Source organism: Falco biarmicus, chromosome 11 (assembly GCF_023638135.1).
Source record: "Falco biarmicus isolate bFalBia1 chromosome 11, bFalBia1.pri, whole genome shotgun sequence".
Lineage (NCBI taxonomy): Eukaryota > Metazoa > Chordata > Aves > Falconiformes > Falconidae > Falco > Falco biarmicus.
In genome coordinates this window covers 13462051-13480886 of record NC_079298.1, presented here as the reverse complement: position 1 = coordinate 13480886, position 18836 = coordinate 13462051, and the positions used below count along the sequence as shown (strand labels likewise).

Sequence of the window (18836 nt, the reverse complement as noted above, 5' to 3'; positions counted from 1 at the left end):
TTTTTCTAGTTACTTCTCTGATCAGGAGTAAGTAGGCAGAGGGAACTCCCAAGAAAAGGAGATTAATCCTCTGTCTCCATTAAACCTGCAATTCCCGGCAGTGTGACTGCATGGGGTAATGTGGTGCAGTTGAAGCTGGTGAGCTTTTATCTTGAAATACCCCGGGGAAAATGCGCCCCCCGGGCCACCCCCAGCTGCTCTGCTGTCACGGCTGCAGCAGCCATGGCTGCCTTGTCTGGGCCGTTGCATGTGCCGGGGTAAGAGCAAAGCAGCTGCCTGAGCCCAGCCGGAGCCATGGAGAGGCTGGGGCTGGACGTGGCGACACGGCGCCGGTGCGGGGGTGCCGGTGCCCCCCGAGGCGTGCGGCACAGAAACCCGAGCCCGGCCAAGCGCGGGCTGGCGATGCCGCTGGCCGTGCGCCATGTTAGCGACCGCCCGCCCTGGCTACGGGAGCGGGAGGCTCCGCGGGGCGGGGGCAGGCCCGGGCTCCGAGCAGGCGCTCGCTTCGCCCTCCCCGCGGCCCGAGGCCTGCGCCGGGGCGCGAACCTTCCCCCGCCTCCGGGGCAGGCCCTTCTCCCCGCGGGCAGCCCCCACGGCACGGCCGCCCTGCCCCGGGGCCCGCCCAGCCCGGCGTGCGGAGCGCAGTGCGGGCCCGGCGGGGCCGGGGCGGGCGCGGACTACGCTTCCCGGCGTGCCGCGCGGCGGCGCCCCCCCTCCCATCCGAACTCCGTTTCCCGGCGCCTCCCGCGCACCCCCCGCCCCACGTCGCCCGGCACTACACTTCCCGGCGTGCCGCGCGGCCCCGCCGCGGCCTCCCCCCCGAGACTACGCTTCCCAGCGAGCCCCGCGCGGCGGAGCCCCGAGCGTCCCGCGGAGGGCGGGCGCGCGGCATGCCGGGAGCGGTAGTCCTCTCGCGGCGTGCGCGCGCCGCGAGGCGGGCCGGGGCGTGTCCTCGGGGGTATATAGGCAGCCGGAGGGGCAGGGGTCTGCACTCTGCCGCCGCCGCCCCTCTCTCCAGCAGCTTCTATGCAAGCGTCGGCCGTCGCCGCTCCCCCCCCGCGCTGAGTCCGCGCCGGCCTCCCCGACTAGGTAGGGCCGCGCGGGCCGGTCCCGGTCCCGGTGTGTGCGTGTCCGGAGGATGGGGGGTGGCGGCAGGGGTGAGGGGGCCGCTTTCGCGCTACGGGGGTGACGGGAGGGGTGGGGGGCGGCGGGCAGGGTTTCCTTTCGGGGGGGGGGAAGGCTGGGGGCGCCGGCTCGGCTGCCGCCCCTGCCCCCCGTGCCCCCGCCTCACCTCTGTTACCCCCCCCCCCCCCCACCGGCGGTGGTACGTGCCGTCCCGCTCCTCCAGCGCCAGCTGGGCCCGCTCGGCTCGCGCGGGGCCACCACGTGACCCCTGCGCGGCTGCTGCCATCTTTGTTGGGGGCAGCCGATGCCGCGGAACCTTGCCTGTGGGCCGGGTTGGGGGAGGGGGAGCGGTGGGGGGCGGGGGGGGCGGGGGTGGGTGGTCCCGCAGCGTCACGTGGCGGCGGGCCGCCAGCCCGTCAGGAGCCGCCGCCGGGGTTTGGCGCCAATGGCGGGGGCGGGGCCGGGAGAAGGCGGGAAAGGCGCCCATTGTCTGCCGGGGCGGGGGGCCCGGCCGCTGCCCGCCTCGCCCGGCCTTTGTTCCGCCAGCGCCGCCCCCGCCCCCTCCTGTCAGCTGCCGGCCGGGGCCCAGCGGCCGCCCGCAGCGGTGCCGGGAGGGCGGCCCGGCCGCACCGCTGCTTCCCTGCCTGGAAAGGTGGCGTGGAGCACAAGGTTCCGCGTTTTGCGGGTCGCCGCCGGTGTGCGGGGGGCGGCGCGGGCTGCGGAGCCGCTGGTCGGGCCTGTTGCGGCGCAGCCTGAGGGCGGGAGCGGCTGCTTGCCCGGCAGCCTGTAACTCAGACCGTCACCGGACCGGCGGGGCTGGTGGGGCGGCCGGTGGGCACCCTGAGGCTCGCCCCGCCGCGGAACGGGTGGCCTGTTACCAACCCTTCCTCGATGTTTGGTTTGCAGGATGGAAGAGGAATTGGCAGCTCCTTCCACGTCCACAGACAAGACAGACAGGTGAGCTGGGAGTTGGTGCTGTCAGTAGCCGAGAACGTGAGGTGCAGGGTGGCCGAGTGGAAGCAGAACGCTCGCCCTTCACTTGTCGGGCTTGAAGTTCAGCTGATGCGGGCACTGTAGGTGCCGGGTACTTGCCCTCACCCGTTGGTAGTCTGCATCAGGCCAGTGCAACAAAGCTCTTTCAAGGGCTAATAAATAACACAAATACTAGCTGTTGTTCAGGAACCTTCTGCTCTGTGAGTTAGTGCTTGGAAAGTGTTTGGGAGGCACAAGTATGTGGCCAGCATGTAGCAGTACCTCTGTGGGCAGCTCTTGTCCCACTTCAAGGTACTGCACTGGGATGCTCCTTCTGGAAATGGAGCCACGGGAGATGTGCTGAATTGGAACTAAGGCTTGCATCTGTTTTTCTCAAATGCATGGCTATTGTATTGGTGTGCAACAACTTGAAATATATTCTTTAGCATCCTTTGTCATACCAGCTTCTTGCGGTGGCTGGCAAAATCAACCTGTCTGCCCTTGGCCATCAGAATTAAAAGTTGGTCCAGATTTAAACAAAATCAAACCACCCCTACCCTGGTAGTTCAAACCAACCATTGTAATGTATGCAACTTGCTGTTGTATAAAGCTGACTAGGTTTTGAAAGCTGGATGTGGAATTACTATGGAAACTAACAGGATTCTGCATTTGATTTATTCTCCCCTCTAGTATGGATGTGGATGGAGAATCAAAGAAACTATTGGGTTTAGGACAGAAACACTTGGTAATGGGAAATATTCCGGCTGCTGTCAATGCATTCCAAGAAGCTGCGAGCTTACTGTGAGTAATAGAATGTTTTGTGTGTTTTTATAGGGCTTGGGTTTCAGCTTGACTATACTGATGTGGCTTATACAGTAAAGGTTGCCATTCTTACTTCATACATGCTGCTGTGTTTATAATACAAACGAGGAGAGGACAAACTGTTCAAATTGAACCCAAGTGTTGGACAGTACTGTAGTTGGTATGCAATTTAGACAGCTTTTGTGGTAGTAATTGCTGGTGCGCTTCCCAAAGGAGAAAAAGGGATTTGGTATTTTATTTTGCAGTGGGGTTGTGATGTCCGTTAATATGAAAACGACAGTGTTATTTGCTAGTAACATGTTTACTAGTCTTGATCGTTCTCTGAGGGTGACACCTCTTTGGGTTTTAGACTAATTTACTTTGCTGGATGTTTGAGAGCCACATCTAGCTGAGAGGAGCACCCGTTATTTGAAACTGTGGAAGATGAGCCAAGAAATTGATTCTTCCTGTCAGGCATTTTTAGCTTTCAAGCTTACGTACCAAAATCTGAAGCGGGCATAGGCAAATAATTCTTTGTTGCTTTTGTAGGGGTAAAAAATACGGTGAGACAGCGGATGAGTGTGCAGAAGCTTTTTTTTATTATGGAAAATCTCTCCTGGAATTGGCAAGGTATGTTAACAGTTTCTCATTTGTTTAAGAATCTGCCTGCCGTAACAGCATTTCACCATTGTATAGGCAGGGTTACACTTGAACTTCATGTAAGCAAGGTTGCACTGGGTGGGATGGGCTGTGGTATTGCAGCTTGTGCGGTGTTATTACAAGAGCTAAGGGATAACAAACTTTTGTTCTTGTTAGAATGGAAAATGGTGTGCTGGGAAACGCCTTAGAAGGCGTGCAGGTTGAAGAGGAAGAAGAAAAAGCTGAAGATGAGTCTGCGTTACCAACTGTTGATGGTATGTAAAGCTGTCTGCCCTGTCGTGGAGGCACTAAGGTGCATTTTCTTGTCTGAATGATCCAAGTTCAGTCCATCGGTATCTTGAGTAGCCTGAATCATTCTGTTGAAACTCCTAGCAGCCTGAATGGACTTTTTTTATTCTTCTAATCTTTGTTAAAAGATTGAAAAAAACCTTAAACTCCTGCGAGGAACTGGTCACTGAAAGCACACGTAAAGGGTCACCAGGTGTCTGTGTCCTGAAGCACTGCATTCAGACTTGCTTTCTTAAGCTTCACAGTCAACTGGAACTGCTTTGTAACCTTGTAGCAGTACATTGTGTGTAGTAGGGCAGGTAAGAGTCTCTGTAAAAAGCCCAAGAACAGTAACTATTTTATACTACCTGCAGCTGGACATAATACAGGAATTCCTGTCAATCCAGACTATTAAAAGCACTGGCACCTCTTGCTTAGCTGTGACTAAAAATGCTAGCGCGCAAAACTGCACACTGCTTGAGCAGCTGCTTGCAATAATGCAGTCTGGGGAAGGGTTTGCTTATTTCAAGTTAATATGTTGGTTGTGTCTTAATTCCTTGTACTTTGAAAATGGACCTCTTAGGAATGTCATCTAACTTGGTGACAAACCAACACGCTGGAGGGTCTGAGGGTGGTATTGTCAGTGCCCATTAATGTCTTTTATCACTAAACTCGAAGAAATGTTTATGCTTCCTCAATCATGTAGAAGAAGCAAGGGAAGAGTTGAGAGAACAGGTATATAATGCCATGGGGGAAAAAGAAGAGGCCAAAAAGTCTACAGAAGAGTCTCCAGTACTATCTGAGAAGGAAGTCAAAGAAGAGGATGTTGAAATGGAAGACATCACGGAAGAAAAACCAACAGAAGAAGCAGTTGCTGACAAGGATGTAAAGCTTGAAGAGGCTGAAGAGAAGACCGAGGCTTCTGTGGAAAAAGAAGTAACTTCAGAAGAGCAGAAACAGCAGGTTGCTGTGGAAAAGGAGGCTGCAAAAGAAATGGCAGCTGTGGAAGAGAAGGTAGTGGAAGAAGAGCGGAAGATGGTGCCTGAAAACAAGGTAGCAGAGGCAACTGAGGAGAAGGAGAGAATGATAGAAGCTTCAGACAAGGAGGTGGAAGCCTCTGTAGAAGAGGCTGAAGCTGGAGAAGTGACTGTGGAAGAGAAGGGAGATGTGGCAGAGCAGACAGCAAAAGCAACAGAAAAAGATCTGGCTGTGGAAAAGGGAGAGGCTGTAGAAGGGCAGGCAGAGGCAGCTGTGGAAGAAGAGAAGGCAGTAGCGCAAGTGACAGCAGAAGTGCAGGCAGCAGTTGCTGTGGAGCAGAAAGAAGCTGCAGAAGGGGCAGCAGAAGCAGCTGAACAGAAGAAGGTGGAGGAGAAACAAGAGCTGGTAGAGACTGCTACAGAAGAGAAGCCAGATGAGTCCAAAGAGCCAGAGTCCTCAAAGGAACCCATGCCCACAGAGGGCAAAGAGCCATCTAATGACTTGGAAGAAAAGGCTGAAGTAGCTGCTAAGGTAGAGAAAGAGGAAAAGAAGAATGACCTGGTGGAAGAGGGTGAAGGTGCTAAGGTAGAAAAAGAAGAGAAAGATGACCTGATGGAAGAGGGAGAAGGTAACAGTGAGAGGAGAAGTTATTGTGGGTGGATGACTTGATGGATTTGGCTAACAATGGGTAAAAAGTGTTCCATTCAGAATTTTCTGTTTGCCTTAGAATAAGGAAAAGGCACAGTAAAGGGGCTTTTGGAGGATTTTACATCCAAGTAAAGTTTCAAGGAATGGTCTCAGTTTCTTTAGACTAACGCTTAACTAACTGCAAAGCAAATCTTGAAAGCAAACTTACAGCCCTGTGAAATGTGTAAGTAACGGCTAGGCTCGTGGAGAATACTGAATGGATGTTCACTTGCATGCGTCTGGGTGTATTGCACTAACCTTCAGCACAAGTTGTTCGGAAGCACAAGTTGTCTCTGGTTATAACCATACTTCCTTTTAAAAGTGGAGCAGAAAAATAAGAACAGCTGAATACATTAAAAAGAAAAGAAATACGCTTTTAGTGGGGGGGAAGGAGCTCTCCCTTTGAGTCTCTCTGACAATTACAAGCAAGCATTTAGTTGGCAAATCTAAACTTAATTTGCCTTGGAACCTGAAGGCTTATTGTTACTATCTAGTAGTCTTCCAGCTCTCTAGCTTTTTCTGCCATTCCGCTTCCCTGCTTCACTGTAGCTGTTTTCTGGATTATGTTAGAGTAACTTAGTAAAACTTGCACATTTTGCTGAAGTATTACTTGCATGGTCTTAGTAGGCCAGTGCTTCCTATTGCACAAGTTAATTGATGAGCTGATAATTGAAACTTTGCTTGTCAGTAAATTTGCTTCAGAGGAAGAGCCTTATTTTAGGAACTGGTAAACATTCAGACTAAATCCTTTTGGACACTGACAGGATTTGTACTGCTGAGCAGAGTGAACCTCACTGGTGGAACAGCTGCCTAACAAGGTGTCTGTCTGGATGTAGTATGACTGAACATAAACTAAGAATAGTTATCCACTCGTCGTTATCCTGTGAAAGGCTGCTTATGTACAAATACTGCTGCTTTCCCCCACCACCCCCAACTCTGCTAGTCTGAGGACACTCCTGAACATCCTCATCTAGTACTGTGTCATTCCAGACTTCTCCCGCTACTTAAAAAGTTTAACTTCTTAACACCTCCTCTGGTTTACCTTTGAGCTGTCCTGATACAGGTTTGGCCATCTCAGTGGTAGGTGAGGGTTCTCTAGTCTCCGTCCCATCAAGCTCATGTTACTCCGGAATTAGCAGTCATGATATGGGAACTAAGCGTGTGACCTTAGCATGCAAGTCAACCAATGCTCTGAAGTTACTAGCCGTACTCCTTCATTGCACACTTTCCCAAAAATCTTTTCTACAAGTAGAATAGATCATGTAGTGCTCCTACACAGCATCAGAAGTCAAATCAGTGCTGCACAATACAGATTCATTAATAACATTGCTGACGTGTCTGACATGAGGAACATGACTTCAGAAATAGTCTTTATTTGTACACAGTTTGGCAGCTATCTTGCTGAAAACTCCTGTTATCTGTAGCATGAAGTCCAGCAACTGATCGGTACCTCCAGAGCTCAGTCCAGCATCCTGTGGTTTCAGTGGGAGTTCACAATGAATTTGTGAGAACTGAATCCTGTGTTAAGTTTCTGTTCTAGATAATGTGAAGTTAGACTTAAAACAAGGGCTAAGGCAGCCTGGAACTACTTTAGTCTACGGTGCCTACCACTTTCAGCAAGATGGCTGCTGCTGAGCATTTAATGTATCTGTGCTCTTCTTGCATCCCACATCTAACCTGTCACTGGAAGGATAAGGGCTGGATATTTATTCTGCCTGACTCCATGTGAAGCAAGCATAACAACAACAAGTGTTGTTCATCTACTTTCCTTGTAGAAACAGAAGAATCTGAAGAGGAAGATAAAGAAAATGATAAAGCTGAAGATGATAAGGAGAATGAATTGACAGTAGAAGACAAGGTGAGATTGCTGACCTCTGATATGTGTGCTCATAGGAGAGTGCAGTGTTTATCTAAATGTCATGTTAAAGTCTTTATAAGAGCTCATGTGTATTTCATTTAGTCTTGTGTAGGAAATTACTTTTGAAAACCAGTATTGCCTAAAGAAGCAGCATGTTCTGCATAGTCTGCGTTGCAGGATCTTGCTCAGCTCTGTAAACTTGGGCTTGTTTAGCTGCACTGAAACAAATGCTTGCAGTCTACTGATGAGTAAAGCAGCCTGGTGAATGCAGGGACAGTTGCTTTAGCTTGTGGCTAAAGTTAGTTACTTGCAAGAGTTCATTCTCCGCTTGTTTTGTTGGCTCCCTGTGTATGTTGAATGCACCCAGTCCAGGAAGTCCTGATTAGGATGGGGATTTAGTGGGAAGTGTAGTGCTGCTTAAATCTGAGGTGTTATGTTGATATAGCAGTCAAAACACCTGGAAAAATCTGAAGCCTGTTAGAGCGTGCTACTAAGCATGCTAGACAACTGTTTGGAATATCTGTCTGTTCCTCAGGCTATTCTAATGGAAGCTCAAAAGCTCATTTAAAAAGCGGAACATGGAACTCCTTTACTTAGCTTTTGGTTCATCTAAACAGCACCTTAAATGAAATCCTACTCTTGGGATAATATTGGTGCTTGGTGCCCTGTTATTTCTGGAAAAAAGAATTAAGGCTGTATCAACTGACGACAGTGTAAGCCTATGTTCTACTTAAAACATCTTTGCTGCAGGCAAAATCTTGGTTGATGCAATAACTTCTGCTCTGTGTGTTTTGTTTTGGTGGGTTTTTTTTCTCCTTCTAGTGGTAAACTGTTGACTTCTTCAAGAAATTTATTCCTTGACAATGCTGCTTAGAAATTCAGTGGTGGTGTTTGATGTGATATGCAACCAAGTCACTCAATCTTTAATGCATTTCTAGTCTTTACAGGAAAGCGAGGAGGATGAAATTGGAAATCTTGAGCTAGCCTGGGACATGCTGGAGTTAGCAAAAGTCATCTACAAGAGGTAAATACTGAAGTCCTAATTTGGATATGCGCTAGAGAAACTCATTGTAAATGGGAGGTGGCATAAGCAATTGGTGAATGTGGCATATTCTGATCAGTTTTTGAAAACTACCTTTTTCTTGATTTAGACAAGAAACAAAAGAAGCTCAGCTCCATGCGGCTCAAGCTCATCTAAAGCTAGGAGAAGTTAGCATTGAATCCGGTTAGTATTAATGCTTATGTACAAAGTGTTCAGTTCCACTTTCTGTTGTGCTCGATTTTGTACTTAAAGTGAATGGAGGTGAGTTAAGGCTGTTAAGATGAAAGCAAAATAAGCTTTGTCTGATTATGGTAGTGCAGCCATGTGAGAAGCTTTGGAATCAATGGATGAACGAGTTGGTGTCTTAAACAGGGTACTCTGTGCTTTTCCAGAACACTGAAGGAAGGCTGAGTGGGAGGTGGCATGTTACCAGATCAAAACCAGCCTTGTGTTCTGCTTTATAGGCAGGGTTTGGTTATCTTCAGAAACTTGGGAGAGACCTGCTGTATTGAAACAGTGAGTCGCTGAGCTTGGTGGGAGGTGTCAGTACCATGCCACTTCCAGAACCATAAAGACCACAAATGGAAAATGGTTGACTGTCTCAGACTTTCCAGAATCTTGGGGTATGGTCAGGAAAGGCTCTTATGCAGCAGAAAAAAGGAGTGGGAAGGAAGCCCCAGGTTTTCACTTTCTAAAGTGTCTTTATTTGCCCTTCAGTTAAAAACATGTCTTAAGCTTGTTAAATCCAAGTAGAGTGTAACGTTTTCCGTTATGGCAAGCATTGGAAATAATCTGACAGGTTTCTGGACCGGGGCTACAAAACGGTTGTGTCTTGTGTCGCTAGAATGCATTCAGTGGAGCGCTTGACTGGAAGGTAGCCGGGGCTGTCCTGAGCTCTGGATTCAAGTTGCAGTTGGGAGCAGTCACATACGGTTTCTGGTAGTGGGTAAATCGGGATTTGTGTGCCTGGCTTTGACTTGGCCGCTTCGTTAGCAGCGTTGCTGTGAGTAGACAAAGCACTCCTGGGAGAACGAGAGGAACTGGACTCGAATCGGTCTTTGAGGGGGGAGGCAGAGTTGTCACTTGGTAGTCTGAGAGCAGCCTGTTGCGGAACCGAACTGCCGTATTCAACGGTGGTTCTGTTTTCAGGCTATATGAAGTGTAATAAAATGGGGAGTAACTGAATGAGGGTTTAGATCTTGCTTGTTTGGATAAGTGAGTGTGGTTTGCAAAGACCTTGTGGCTTTCTCCTACAGAAAACTACACACAGGCTATAGAAGAGTTTCAGGCCTGCCTGGCCCTGCAGCAGAAGTACCTGGAGGCTCACGACCGCCTGCTAGCTGAGAGTCACTACCAGCTGGCGCTGGCGTACCACTACAACAGCCAGTTTGATGAGGCAGTTTTGCAGTTCGGTAAATCCATGGAAGTCATTGACAAGAGAATGGGTAAGAGGATTTCTAAAACTGCCTAGTGAATGAGAGCTTTCACAAGTCAGAGCAGACTTTAACTGCCTTAAAAGTACTTAGGTGTACTTGCTGCGCAAACATTTGTGGGTCTGAAAGTGGTAACGGGCTGTACTGATACCAGAATTGTTGAAACCGTGTGTGTTAGCAGGTACTTGCCTCAGGATCACTGGACAGCTACTTTGTCTTGAGATTTTTTTGCCATGATAGCTGTTTTGTCCTAGCAATGCTCACTGAGCGAATAAAGAAGGCAGAAAGTGGGTCCCCTGAAGATGAGAAGGAGATCGAAGAACTAAAGGGACTGCTTCCTGAAATTAAAGAAAAGATAGAAGATTCCAAGGAGTCTCAAAAGAGTGCAAGAGTAGCTGAGCAGGCGCTGAAAGCAACTCTGGTTAGTGCACCCAGTGGTTTCCTTCTAACCAAGCGTTCTTCCAGTCACACTTGTAAACCAGCAGTGGAAGGAGCTCAGACTTGGTGGTACGGACTGGGGGCTGATGGTGGATGCTACAGGCTGTGATTGTGAGGAGGGAACTAAGGCAGCTGACGCCTGAAGAGAGGCTGTTTAGTAAGTGCACCAACACTAACTGTTCCAAACTAAACTGGAATATGATGGGCTTCTATAGCAGTTGAATGTGTTGGGGCAGCAACAGGTCAGCCAAATGTGAGAATAGACTCAAGTGTTGCGTCTGTCTGGTGTGTAAGTGCAGGCTGCAGCACTGAGGTGTCAAGGATCTGGGTTTTCTATCCTTCTCTAAACAAGCATATATGGTCTTGCCAGAACTTGTTCAGTGTTTTTTCTGCTTTTCTTAAGGTTGGAACTACATCTGGCTTTGCACAACGTGAAGACGGTGGTTCTGTTTCCACAGTAAGTTAACTTAAGATGGATCTTGATAATTCCTGTCTGCTCTGAGGATTGCTGTTTGCTGTTACTCATGTGTCAATGTCTGTCTTGTAACAGATTCCAGTGAGAAAAGCAGCTGACGGTGCATCTCAGTGTGTTACAGACATCTCTCACCTAGTCAGGAAAAAGGTGAGTCCAGAAATTACTAGTTGAACAGTTTGTTAAAGCACTCTTGGCTTACTCTGTATAATTGGATTTCTTGTCTTAAAACTTTTTTTTTCTTCACTTAGCCCTGTAATGGAAAAAACCACTCTAAAAGCAAAACTAGAAACAATGTGTGAAACCCCTTTCCACTGGGAGCCACCCAGCCTCCAGGAGACTGCTCCTGATGGCTCCGCACCCTGCCTGACCCGCACTGGTTTAACTTCAGAGCAGAGTTGTGTGGCTTCTGCAGGTGCTCTCTGAACAAGTGCCCTCTTCTGCAAGAGGGCACCTGCAAGAAGAGCAGGGTTGCCTACAGATCTTAAGAAAAGGGCAAGCAACCAGCCTGGGTTGGAATCCCTTCTTTCCAAGTGGAAATGGAGAACTGCACTTAATGAATAGCAAAGCCAGTATAATGGTACTAATAAGCTGCCTCTAAAGAGACGCTGTATTGAGCGCTATTTTCCTGTTTGCTGGTGTAATTAGTTATCCCCTGTAGGATCTTATTTTGCATGCTGCTGTGGTGCAGCCTGGCCTGTGTTATATCAGCCTCTTTCAGTTTGGGTTTGCCCGGAGCAGCTTTGCTGCGCTCTACAGAGGCGATTGTAAGTGTGATAGATGCCCTGGGTCTACCCCCTTACCAGTGACCTGGCTCAGCAGTTGTGTTTCCTTGCGGAACTATAACTAAGGATAATTTGGCACTACGGATACTAGCACCTAAATGCCTTACTGGAAATGCCTTCCAGTTGAGACCTTTGTGCCAAAGCCTCAGAACTTTGGTTAAATCATAACAGTGAAGTTTGTCTTGAACCTGGCAAGTAGAAGTTGAATAAATGTGCAGTGATGTCTAAAAAAAAGCCTAAAAAAATAAAAAGCTTAAACTTCAATTTGTACATTGTGAAGACTATAAATAATTTTCTTCTCAGAGGAAACCAGAGGAGGAGACCCAACAGGGAGAGAATGAAGCTAAGAAATCTAAACCAGAACTGGCTGTCAATGGTGGTGCTGATGCTGTCCCCAGTGGAAATGAGGTTCCAGAAAAAATGGAAGAGGAGGTGGGCAGCTGAGTCAGGAGTCCGTGTCATGCTTCTTGGGTTTTTCTCCTTCCCTTCCCTCTGTTCAGGCATGGGCTTGTGCCTGGTAGATGTTCTGGTTTTATTGCCTGCTGGTCTTTTCACAAGGCTTCCCAGATGGGATGGGGAGCATTCCCCAGCTGGCAGGATGCATGTTCTACTGTGGTGTCCGACACTGGGCTGGGAAGACACCGGCTGTGGAGACTTGCCTGTGGGGTGGGACAGAAACGTCTTCTGGGTGTTTGAGCCAGGCTGAACTACAGCACAGGGCCTTTTCCCAAAGTATTTTTGATACTCCTGGGTTTTCTTACTTACCTGGGCTACAATTGTTACATGTCAATATTTTAGGATAGTGTTGGCCTCTGAAGACCAGCAAAGCACAAGTAGTAATTTTAAGTGTTCAACTTACAGAAACCTTGAACTGCTGCATGAATTGGTGCTGTAAGGTGGTGTCTTGGTGTTTTTTTTTTAAAAAAAAAAAAAAAAAAACACAAACCCTTCTCTTTCCTTTTAGACAGAGAAAAGGCCACAAGCAGAATCAGGGGCTGCAGTTGAAAGCACAGTATGATAATTCCTTAACCTTGGACACTCCTCTCCTTACAAGGAAAATGGTTTTGTATATAGTGTATTTTTTCACTTTTTGGCAACTTTTGTATGACTCCAATAAAGATTGTAAGCAAATAATCCCTGCCTTGATCTTCCTCCTGTTACAAGCCCCAGCCTCTGTTCCTCACCTGGTTGCCCGAGGGTTGTGGGTCTCAGCCCTGGCACCCTCGGGGGCTCCCTGGGCATTTCCATCCACATCTGCCTGAGGAGGCAGGAGGGAGTGTGCTGGGGCAAGCAGGGCTGGCTGCCGGTGGGAGGAGGGATGGATGGGATGGAGGAAACTCGCTGCAGCTTTGCATGGGAAGGTTGAGAGAAAGCCTTTTTGCCTTCTGCTGGGGCGTGGGACAAGGCCGTAGCTCTGGCTGTGTTGGGTTCTTCCTGTGCTGAGCCTGGTGGTGGGTCCTGTGGTGCCTCCCTTGGCCTTCAGCAGCCTAAACGTGCTGGGGAAGGCTGGGAAGTGCTTGTGTGGCTGCTGCACCCCCTGTACGTACTGGGGCACTGCTGAGGTGCAGCACTGGCTCTGCTCAGCCTCCACTTTATGTCCCTCTGTGGGATGGTGGCTCTGGACAGTGGTAACAGCTAGCCTCTGGGCCAGCCTCTCTCCCTGCGTGGACCCAAGTGGGGATGAGAGGCTGCTCTAGGCCAACTGTATGTGTGTATATATTAAAAAAGGCTGAGAAGTGAAGAACAACAGATCGAAGCGATTTATTTAGCACGTGGCCAACACCAGAGGGGAGGAAGTCTTGCTGGGGGTGTTGCTGCTTCCCAGGGCTGAGCTGTCAGTGCCTCTGGTCAGGCTTCCCCTAGCGAGGGCTGGAGGAGGGAGCCGCGGGGGAAGGAGAGGGGGAAAACCTGGCTGTGTCCCCAGCGCTAATTACACAGCTGGTCCCCCAGCCCTGCGGCTGTAACACCAAGTTTTGCCTTCCCTTCACGGCGCGTCTTAACTAGGACCCGGTGTCCTGCTCCAGCCTGGCGAGGGGGGTGCCGGGGCAGGGCCGTGGGGACACCGCCTGCTCGTGGGGACACCCCCTGCTCGTGGCTCACCTTCGGCGAGGCTTGTGCTGTGCAGGGGGCTCCCGAGCAGGAGGAGGGTCCTCCAGGGCCCTGAAGGGGGCAAGGGGGAGGCTGGGGGGCACACGGGGGTGGCTGGGGGCTGCGGGGCTGCCTGTCAACGCTGGCCTGGGGGACTCCTGGGAAAGGAGGAAGGTGGCGTTAATGGGAGGGGGGGGGGTCCCGGTGCCACACATGGCGTTGGGTGTGCAGAGCAAGCCACACCTGCGGGTCAGCACTGGGGGACACACCTGCCCCCATGGCCCTGGCTCCGTGGGGCAGCCGCGTCCCCAGCTGTGTCCCCAGCTGCAGCCAAGGAAGCTGGTCCCGAAGCACCTCCCCACGCTCATACCTCCACACTCATCCTGCCCTGCTCAGCAGCCCAACCCCATCTCCCCTCCCCTCCCTGGAGAACTGGAATCACCCTGGGACAAGGCACTTAACTGCAAAAAGCTCTGGTGCGGCCAGGGCTGGCAGGAGTGGGGGGGCCACGGGGGGCGGGAGGATGGCGGGGGGCAGCTGTGGCCCCATCCACTCTGCGTGGCATCGCAGCATCCCCACCTCTGCCTGGAGCTGGGCCAGCTCCTCCATGTGCTGCTGGGCTGCCCGCGAGCCTGGCGGACGGGAACAACTCGGCGCGGGGTTTAACCACCCCCCCCCCCCGCCCCCAGCAGCCCCCTCCCCAAGCATCCCACCGGGCTGGTGCTCAGGCCGCTGCGGTGACTCTCCCCGCTTAACGCCTAAGGGATCGCTGTCACTCAGCGCCGACACTGTTGCAGCCTCTCCACTTGCACACGCCATAGGCAGCCCAGGGGCTCCGACTGTGACCCCACAGGCAGCCGGGGGCCGTGGGGTGCAGTGGGGGCTGCCCCATCCCTGGGGCCCAGCACCTACCGGCATCGGCTCTCCTCTCCCTCCTGACCTTCAGCGCCAAGAGCTCATCTTCCAGCCGCCGGTTCTCCAGCTCCACGGCCAGCAGCGCGGCATCCAGGCCCCGGCCCCCCGCGCCGGGGGGCTCTGCCGGCACAGCCGGGGGCGCCTCAGCTGCCGGCCACGGAGCCAGGGTCCCTAACGGGGGCTGGGGCTCACCCGTCCGCCTGCCCCCGCGCAGCCCCGCGGGTCCCTTCTCCAGCAGCGCGGCCTCCACCTGGAGCTGGAGGAGCTGGTCCAGGATGGCGGGGTCGCTCCCGCCGGCGCGCAGGTAGGCCAGCCGCAGCGCCCTGCCACAGCCCGCGGTCAGCCGCCGCCGCGGCCCCGGGGCGCTCGGCTGGGCCCCCCCCGCGCCCGCGGACCCTCACCTGGCCTCGGCCGCCAGCGGCCCGGCTGGGGGGGCGGTCTCCAGGCACGGCGCGGCCCTGGGGGAGGAACGGGCAGGTGGCGGGGGGTGAGGGCCCCTTGCTGGGCAGCACCTGGGCGCTCCCCGGGGCGCAGAGCCCCGTCCCCCCCCGGGGCTCACCCGCCGTGGGCCGCTCGCAGCCGCCCGGCCTGGTCCCGCAGGGCCCGGCTCCGCTCCACTTCCCCCTGCTCGGGGCGGGGGGTCGCGGCTGCCCGGGCCGCCAGCCTCCGGCACAGCGCTGCGGGACGGCGGGGTCAGGGGGCTCGGCAGGGCCCGCACAGCCCCGCTCCCGGCGCCCCGCACCCCGCAGGTGCCGCCCCACCGCCCGGCGCTCACCCTCCCTCTGCTGCTCCAGCCGCCGCGTCCGGGCCCGGATCTCGGACACGCGGCGCTCATGGGCCTCCCGCAGCGCCGGCTGCTGCCGCCCGTGCCCCGGGGCCGGGCCCTGCCGGTGCTCCTGCTGCGCGGGGGGCTGCAACGGGCGGCAGCGGCTGGAGACCACCGGCCGCGGGGAGCCGCCGCGGTGCCGGTGCCCCCCCCGGGCGCGGGGCCGCACCTCCCCCGGCGGCCTCCAGCAAGCGGCGCCGGCCGGGCGGAGCAGCGCCCTCTCGCGGGGGGTGAGCACCTGCCCCGGGGGTCCCCCGCCCCCCCGGCCCCCCCCGGCCGGCGGCAGCCTGGGAAGCACAAGGAGCCGGGGGGGCGCAGCGCGGGCGCGGTGCGCGGACGCCCCGACCTCGCGGGAGCAGAAGGGAAGGGGAAGGGGCGATGACGCCCACCCTGGCGGCGCGGCGGGATGCGGGGGGCGCAGGGTGCCCCCGGCTCAGGCCAGGCGGGACCCAGCCGCGCTGGCTGCGATGCCGCCCCCTCGGCCCCCGCCGCGCCCCCGCCGAGCGTCCCGCCCCGCCCGCGCCCCCGTGCCCGGCCCCACGGTACCGGGGTGTCCTGCGGCCGCCCCGCCGTGCCCGGGTCCCCCCCCCGCCGGCAGCGGGGCCCCCCCGGGCGGGCAGGAGGTGGCGGCTGGGGGGGGCCCCGGGGCAGAGCCGCTCCTCGTGGAGCCGCAGCAGCGGGCGGGAGCCGAGCGCCATGCGGCACCGGGGGCAGCGGAACCCCGCCATGCCCGGCCTCAGCCCCCCGGCCCGGCACAGCCCCGCGCGGCGGCGGTCGCTGCCGTGTTTGGAGCCGTCGCTACGGCGGGAGGGCGGGGGCCCGGCCGTGCCCAGTTTGCCACGGGCACCGGGAGGGGAGAAACGCCGCCCGAGCAACCGGCGGGGAACGATGCGGGGGGGCCCTGCTCCGGCAGCGCCGCGACACTGGGCCCGGCCCCGCGGCCGTTGCTGAGCGACCCCCCCTCCCCCCCTCCGCCGGCAGGTGCAGCAGCGGCCCCCCCGCAGCCCCCCCGCCCGCACCGGGAGCCGCTCAGGCAGAAGCCGCCGCTGCCCCCTGCGCCCCACCGCGTCCAGACCACGGGGCGGGGGAGCCGGGGGGCGCCGGGGGGCGCCGGGCCCGAGCACCCACGTCGTGCTGCTCCCGCTCGGGGGGGCTCCCCGCGCCGGCGGAGCCAGTTTGCCCAGTACAGGTGGCGAGCGGCACGCATTTATTTTTAAACTCACCCCTTTTCTTGACAACGATGCAAATACAATACGTAATTTTTCACTTAAATGGATGTAGGAAGTGAAATGAAAAATAAAAAAACCAAAGTAAACTTTTCCAGCCAAAAGCCCTGTTCGATGGGCCTGAAGCAGTAGGACGGCAGTGGCAGCCCCCAGGGAGGACGGAAGCGGCGGTTCGGAGGAACGTGGACAATCTGTGCAATGCCTGACAGCACCCCCAGCACCCCAGTATGCCCAGCACCCCCAGCACGCTCCCAGCTCCCGAGCCCCCCTCGCCCGGGGGCTGCAGGGCCCTGCCGCCCCCCCAGCCCCCAGGACCTAGAGGCACAGCGCATGGAGTCCCACCTGGCTCATCAAGCGCTCCCTTGAGTCCAGATGCAAAGGCGCCCGGCTCAGCCTTCACACCGTGACACATCTGCCCTCTCTGCCTGGTCACCAGTGGATTAAAAAAACCCGATCGAGGCCGGGGTGATCCCCCTCAGGGCGGGACCAGGGCTTCCTGCTCCACGTGCGATTCCATCCAACCCGCTTGCAAACAGTGCACAACCATGCCAATACTTTCCAATCCAAAACGTTTGTGTACAAGCTGAACTTAAAACAGACACTAAAATAGCTTAGGCCACAACTGAGTTGTTTGTAAAATCCTTTTTAATCTAATAGAAATGTTTTCATGAATTTTTAAAAAAGATTTCAATGAAAACAGCTTTGGATTCAGACATTCCCTTGCCATGTTGTGAACATAAACAGCAGCATTGCACTAGGAACAAGTGACACCGACCAGTTGAGCTTCACGATTTTGTATGAAGCAGAATAAAAAAGCAAACTGCTTTAAGTGGAAGATAATTTGAATTACTCTCTTAAAAAAAAAAAAAAACAAAAACAATCAAAAAAAAACCCCAACCAACAAAACAACAACCATGGGCTATCATCTCAGTCTTGTTCTTCCTCTCCCTTCTTAAAGGAAGAGTTTAGCTTCTGCAGTCTGAGCGCTACAGCAATGTTTGCCAAGTGGAAAAATACAGCGGGAGAAGAAACTATTTATCCCCAGTGCTATTAGACCCCCAAAGTTGCAGGTCCCTTTAGAGGAAAAGCTTTTCTTACATAAGAAAGACAATTAGAATTGGCAAACTGATGCAAAATATTTATTCCAAGTTAGTTATTTTTGATGCAGTAGTTTCTCCCCCTCATACAGACTCAATGTGATAGTCACTTTTTTAAATCTGTAAATAATGTTATCAAAATAATCTTAATCTTTGAAATCTCACAAAAAATTTATATTTTACAATCCACCCTGAATATCAAGGCTGCAAGAAGAAGAACACAAACAATTCCTATATCCAAATATTTTACAGCTGTACCCAAAAAAAGAAAACCACAAACGCCTGGTTAAGTGATGAAGCTCCCCGAGCCGCCAAAAAAAATAAAATAAAATAAAATATTCATGTTATTAGCATTAATTTAACATAATTAGAACTTCAATAGCCATTTTGTCATTGACAATGATTGTTTTAGCACACTTACCGCATGACATTATGTAATGCAGGCGGCACTGTTAGAAGCTTGTTGTTGCAAAGATCAGTCAGCCACTTGTATCCTGCTTACAAGACTGAACTTGTGCACTGCCCCACAAGGGATTTTTGTCAAAATTTGCTAGCTGCACAAACTTCTATTAAGCATTAGGGCAAAACCAAAAGAAAAAGCTAAAGAAGCCAATTTCTCTCTTCTTTGGGATACAATTATTTCCCTTGTGCATGAAGTATCAACAACAAAAGAAAAAACTGAACAGACTGGAGACAGAATAAACTCTGTTTAGTTTATACAACCCCAAACACATGTTGAGCTATGAACTGAGTTTATTGGGTTGGTTTTATTTATTTTAATTTTCTTGTGCCCGCTTTCAGGCATCGTCATCTGACGTTTCGCTGCTACTAGTTTCTGTGTCTGAGTCCTCAATCTTTGTCTTAAAAGTGCTTCTCCAGTGGAACAACAGGCTGGAGCCGCGGCCCTGAAGAAATCCGTTCTTCCCAAATCCATTTCTTCTTCGCTGTAGGAAGGAAATTAAGTTTTAAAACAAGCAAAAGTGCAGAAAGTAACTGTCGCTAGCCACCTGCAGACACAAATTAAGTATTTAACTGTGTACACACGCTCTGCACAGATAATGCAGGTTAACCAATTACACTACAATCTCACTGCAATTCTCTGTCCTCTCCAACATCCTTAAGAATCACACCACGAAAGACCGGTGCATGAGAAGGGAGAGGGAGAA

General features: G+C 53.2%; 4 protein-coding genes across 7 annotated transcripts in view; 1 reads left to right on the top strand and 3 right to left on the bottom strand.

Annotated features, from left to right (window-relative positions):
• The window catches only part of IPP (intracisternal A particle-promoted polypeptide), a 96760-nt gene that overhangs the window by 31671 nt on the left and 46253 nt on the right, over nt 1-18836 (bottom strand). The window lies entirely within an intron of this gene.
• On the top strand, nt 407-12652 carry NASP (nuclear autoantigenic sperm protein). 3 transcript variants are annotated; one of them, XM_056355617.1, is made up of 14 exons: nt 407-1089; nt 2032-2082; nt 2788-2898; nt 3448-3528; nt 3715-3812; nt 7266-7348; nt 8296-8372; nt 8500-8573; nt 9647-9835; nt 10078-10244; nt 10665-10718; nt 10812-10883; nt 11822-11950; nt 12483-12652. In XM_056355617.1, the coding sequence occupies exons 1-14, from the start codon at nt 422-424 to the stop codon at nt 12534-12536; spliced, it is 1908 nt and encodes a 635-aa protein (XP_056211592.1). In that variant the 5' UTR covers nt 407-421; the 3' UTR covers nt 12537-12652. The 3 variants fall into 3 exon arrangements, with proteins under 3 accessions (XP_056211592.1, XP_056211591.1, XP_056211590.1); XM_056355616.1 differs by having other exon boundaries at nt 8287-8372; XM_056355615.1 differs by lacking the exons at nt 8296-8372; nt 8500-8573; nt 9647-9835; ... (3 more) ...; nt 11822-11950; nt 12483-12652 and having other exon boundaries at nt 4532-7347.
• CCDC17 (coiled-coil domain containing 17) lies at nt 13256-17207 on the bottom strand. Of its 2 annotated transcripts, XM_056355623.1 has the most exons (7): nt 16916-17000; nt 15081-15198; nt 14923-14979; nt 14519-14844; nt 14069-14238; nt 13619-13764; nt 13256-13387 (listed from the first exon to the last, which is right to left on the bottom strand). In XM_056355623.1, the coding sequence occupies exons 1-7, from the start codon at nt 16983-16985 to the stop codon at nt 13378-13380; spliced, it is 897 nt and encodes a 298-aa protein (XP_056211598.1). In that variant the 5' UTR covers nt 16986-17000; the 3' UTR covers nt 13256-13377. The 2 variants fall into 2 exon arrangements, with proteins under 2 accessions (XP_056211598.1, XP_056211599.1); XM_056355624.1 differs by lacking the exon at nt 14069-14238 and having other exon boundaries at nt 13619-13678; nt 16916-17207.
• Nucleotides 17691-18836, bottom strand: part of GPBP1L1 (GC-rich promoter binding protein 1 like 1) — a 35196-nt gene continuing 34050 nt past the window's right edge. Inside the window, exon 12 of the mRNA XM_056355619.1 lies at nt 17691-18614. Within this exon, the coding sequence (XP_056211594.1) occupies nt 18468-18614 (147 nt within the window). The 3' untranslated portion in view covers nt 17691-18467. The remainder of the gene's footprint in view (nt 18615-18836) is intronic.

Excerpts from the sequence above, each read along its gene's own strand:
- NASP (XM_056355615.1), top strand. The coding sequence starts at position 422 with ATGTTAGCGACCGCCCGCCCTGGCTACGGGAGCGGGAGGCTCCGCGGG. Across the intron at positions 2,083-2,787 it reads TCCACAGACAAGACAGACAG|TATGGATGTGGATGGAGAAT; the intron begins GTGAGCTGGGAG and ends TCTCCCCTCTAG. Across the intron at positions 2,899-3,447 it reads CAAGAAGCTGCGAGCTTACT|GGGTAAAAAATACGGTGAGA; the intron begins GTGAGTAATAGA and ends TTGCTTTTGTAG.
- CCDC17 (XM_056355623.1), bottom strand. The coding sequence starts at position 16,985 with ATGTGTCACGGTGTGAAGGCTGAGCCGGGCGCCTTTGCATCTGGACTC. Across the intron at positions 15,199-16,915 it reads GGGAGCGCTTGATGAGCCAG|CGCTGTGCCGGAGGCTGGCG; the intron begins GTGGGACTCCAT and ends GCCGTCCCGCAG. Across the intron at positions 13,765-14,068 it reads CCGCACCAGAGCTTTTTGCA|GAGTCCCCCAGGCCAGCGTT; the intron begins GTTAAGTGCCTT and ends CTCCTTTCCCAG.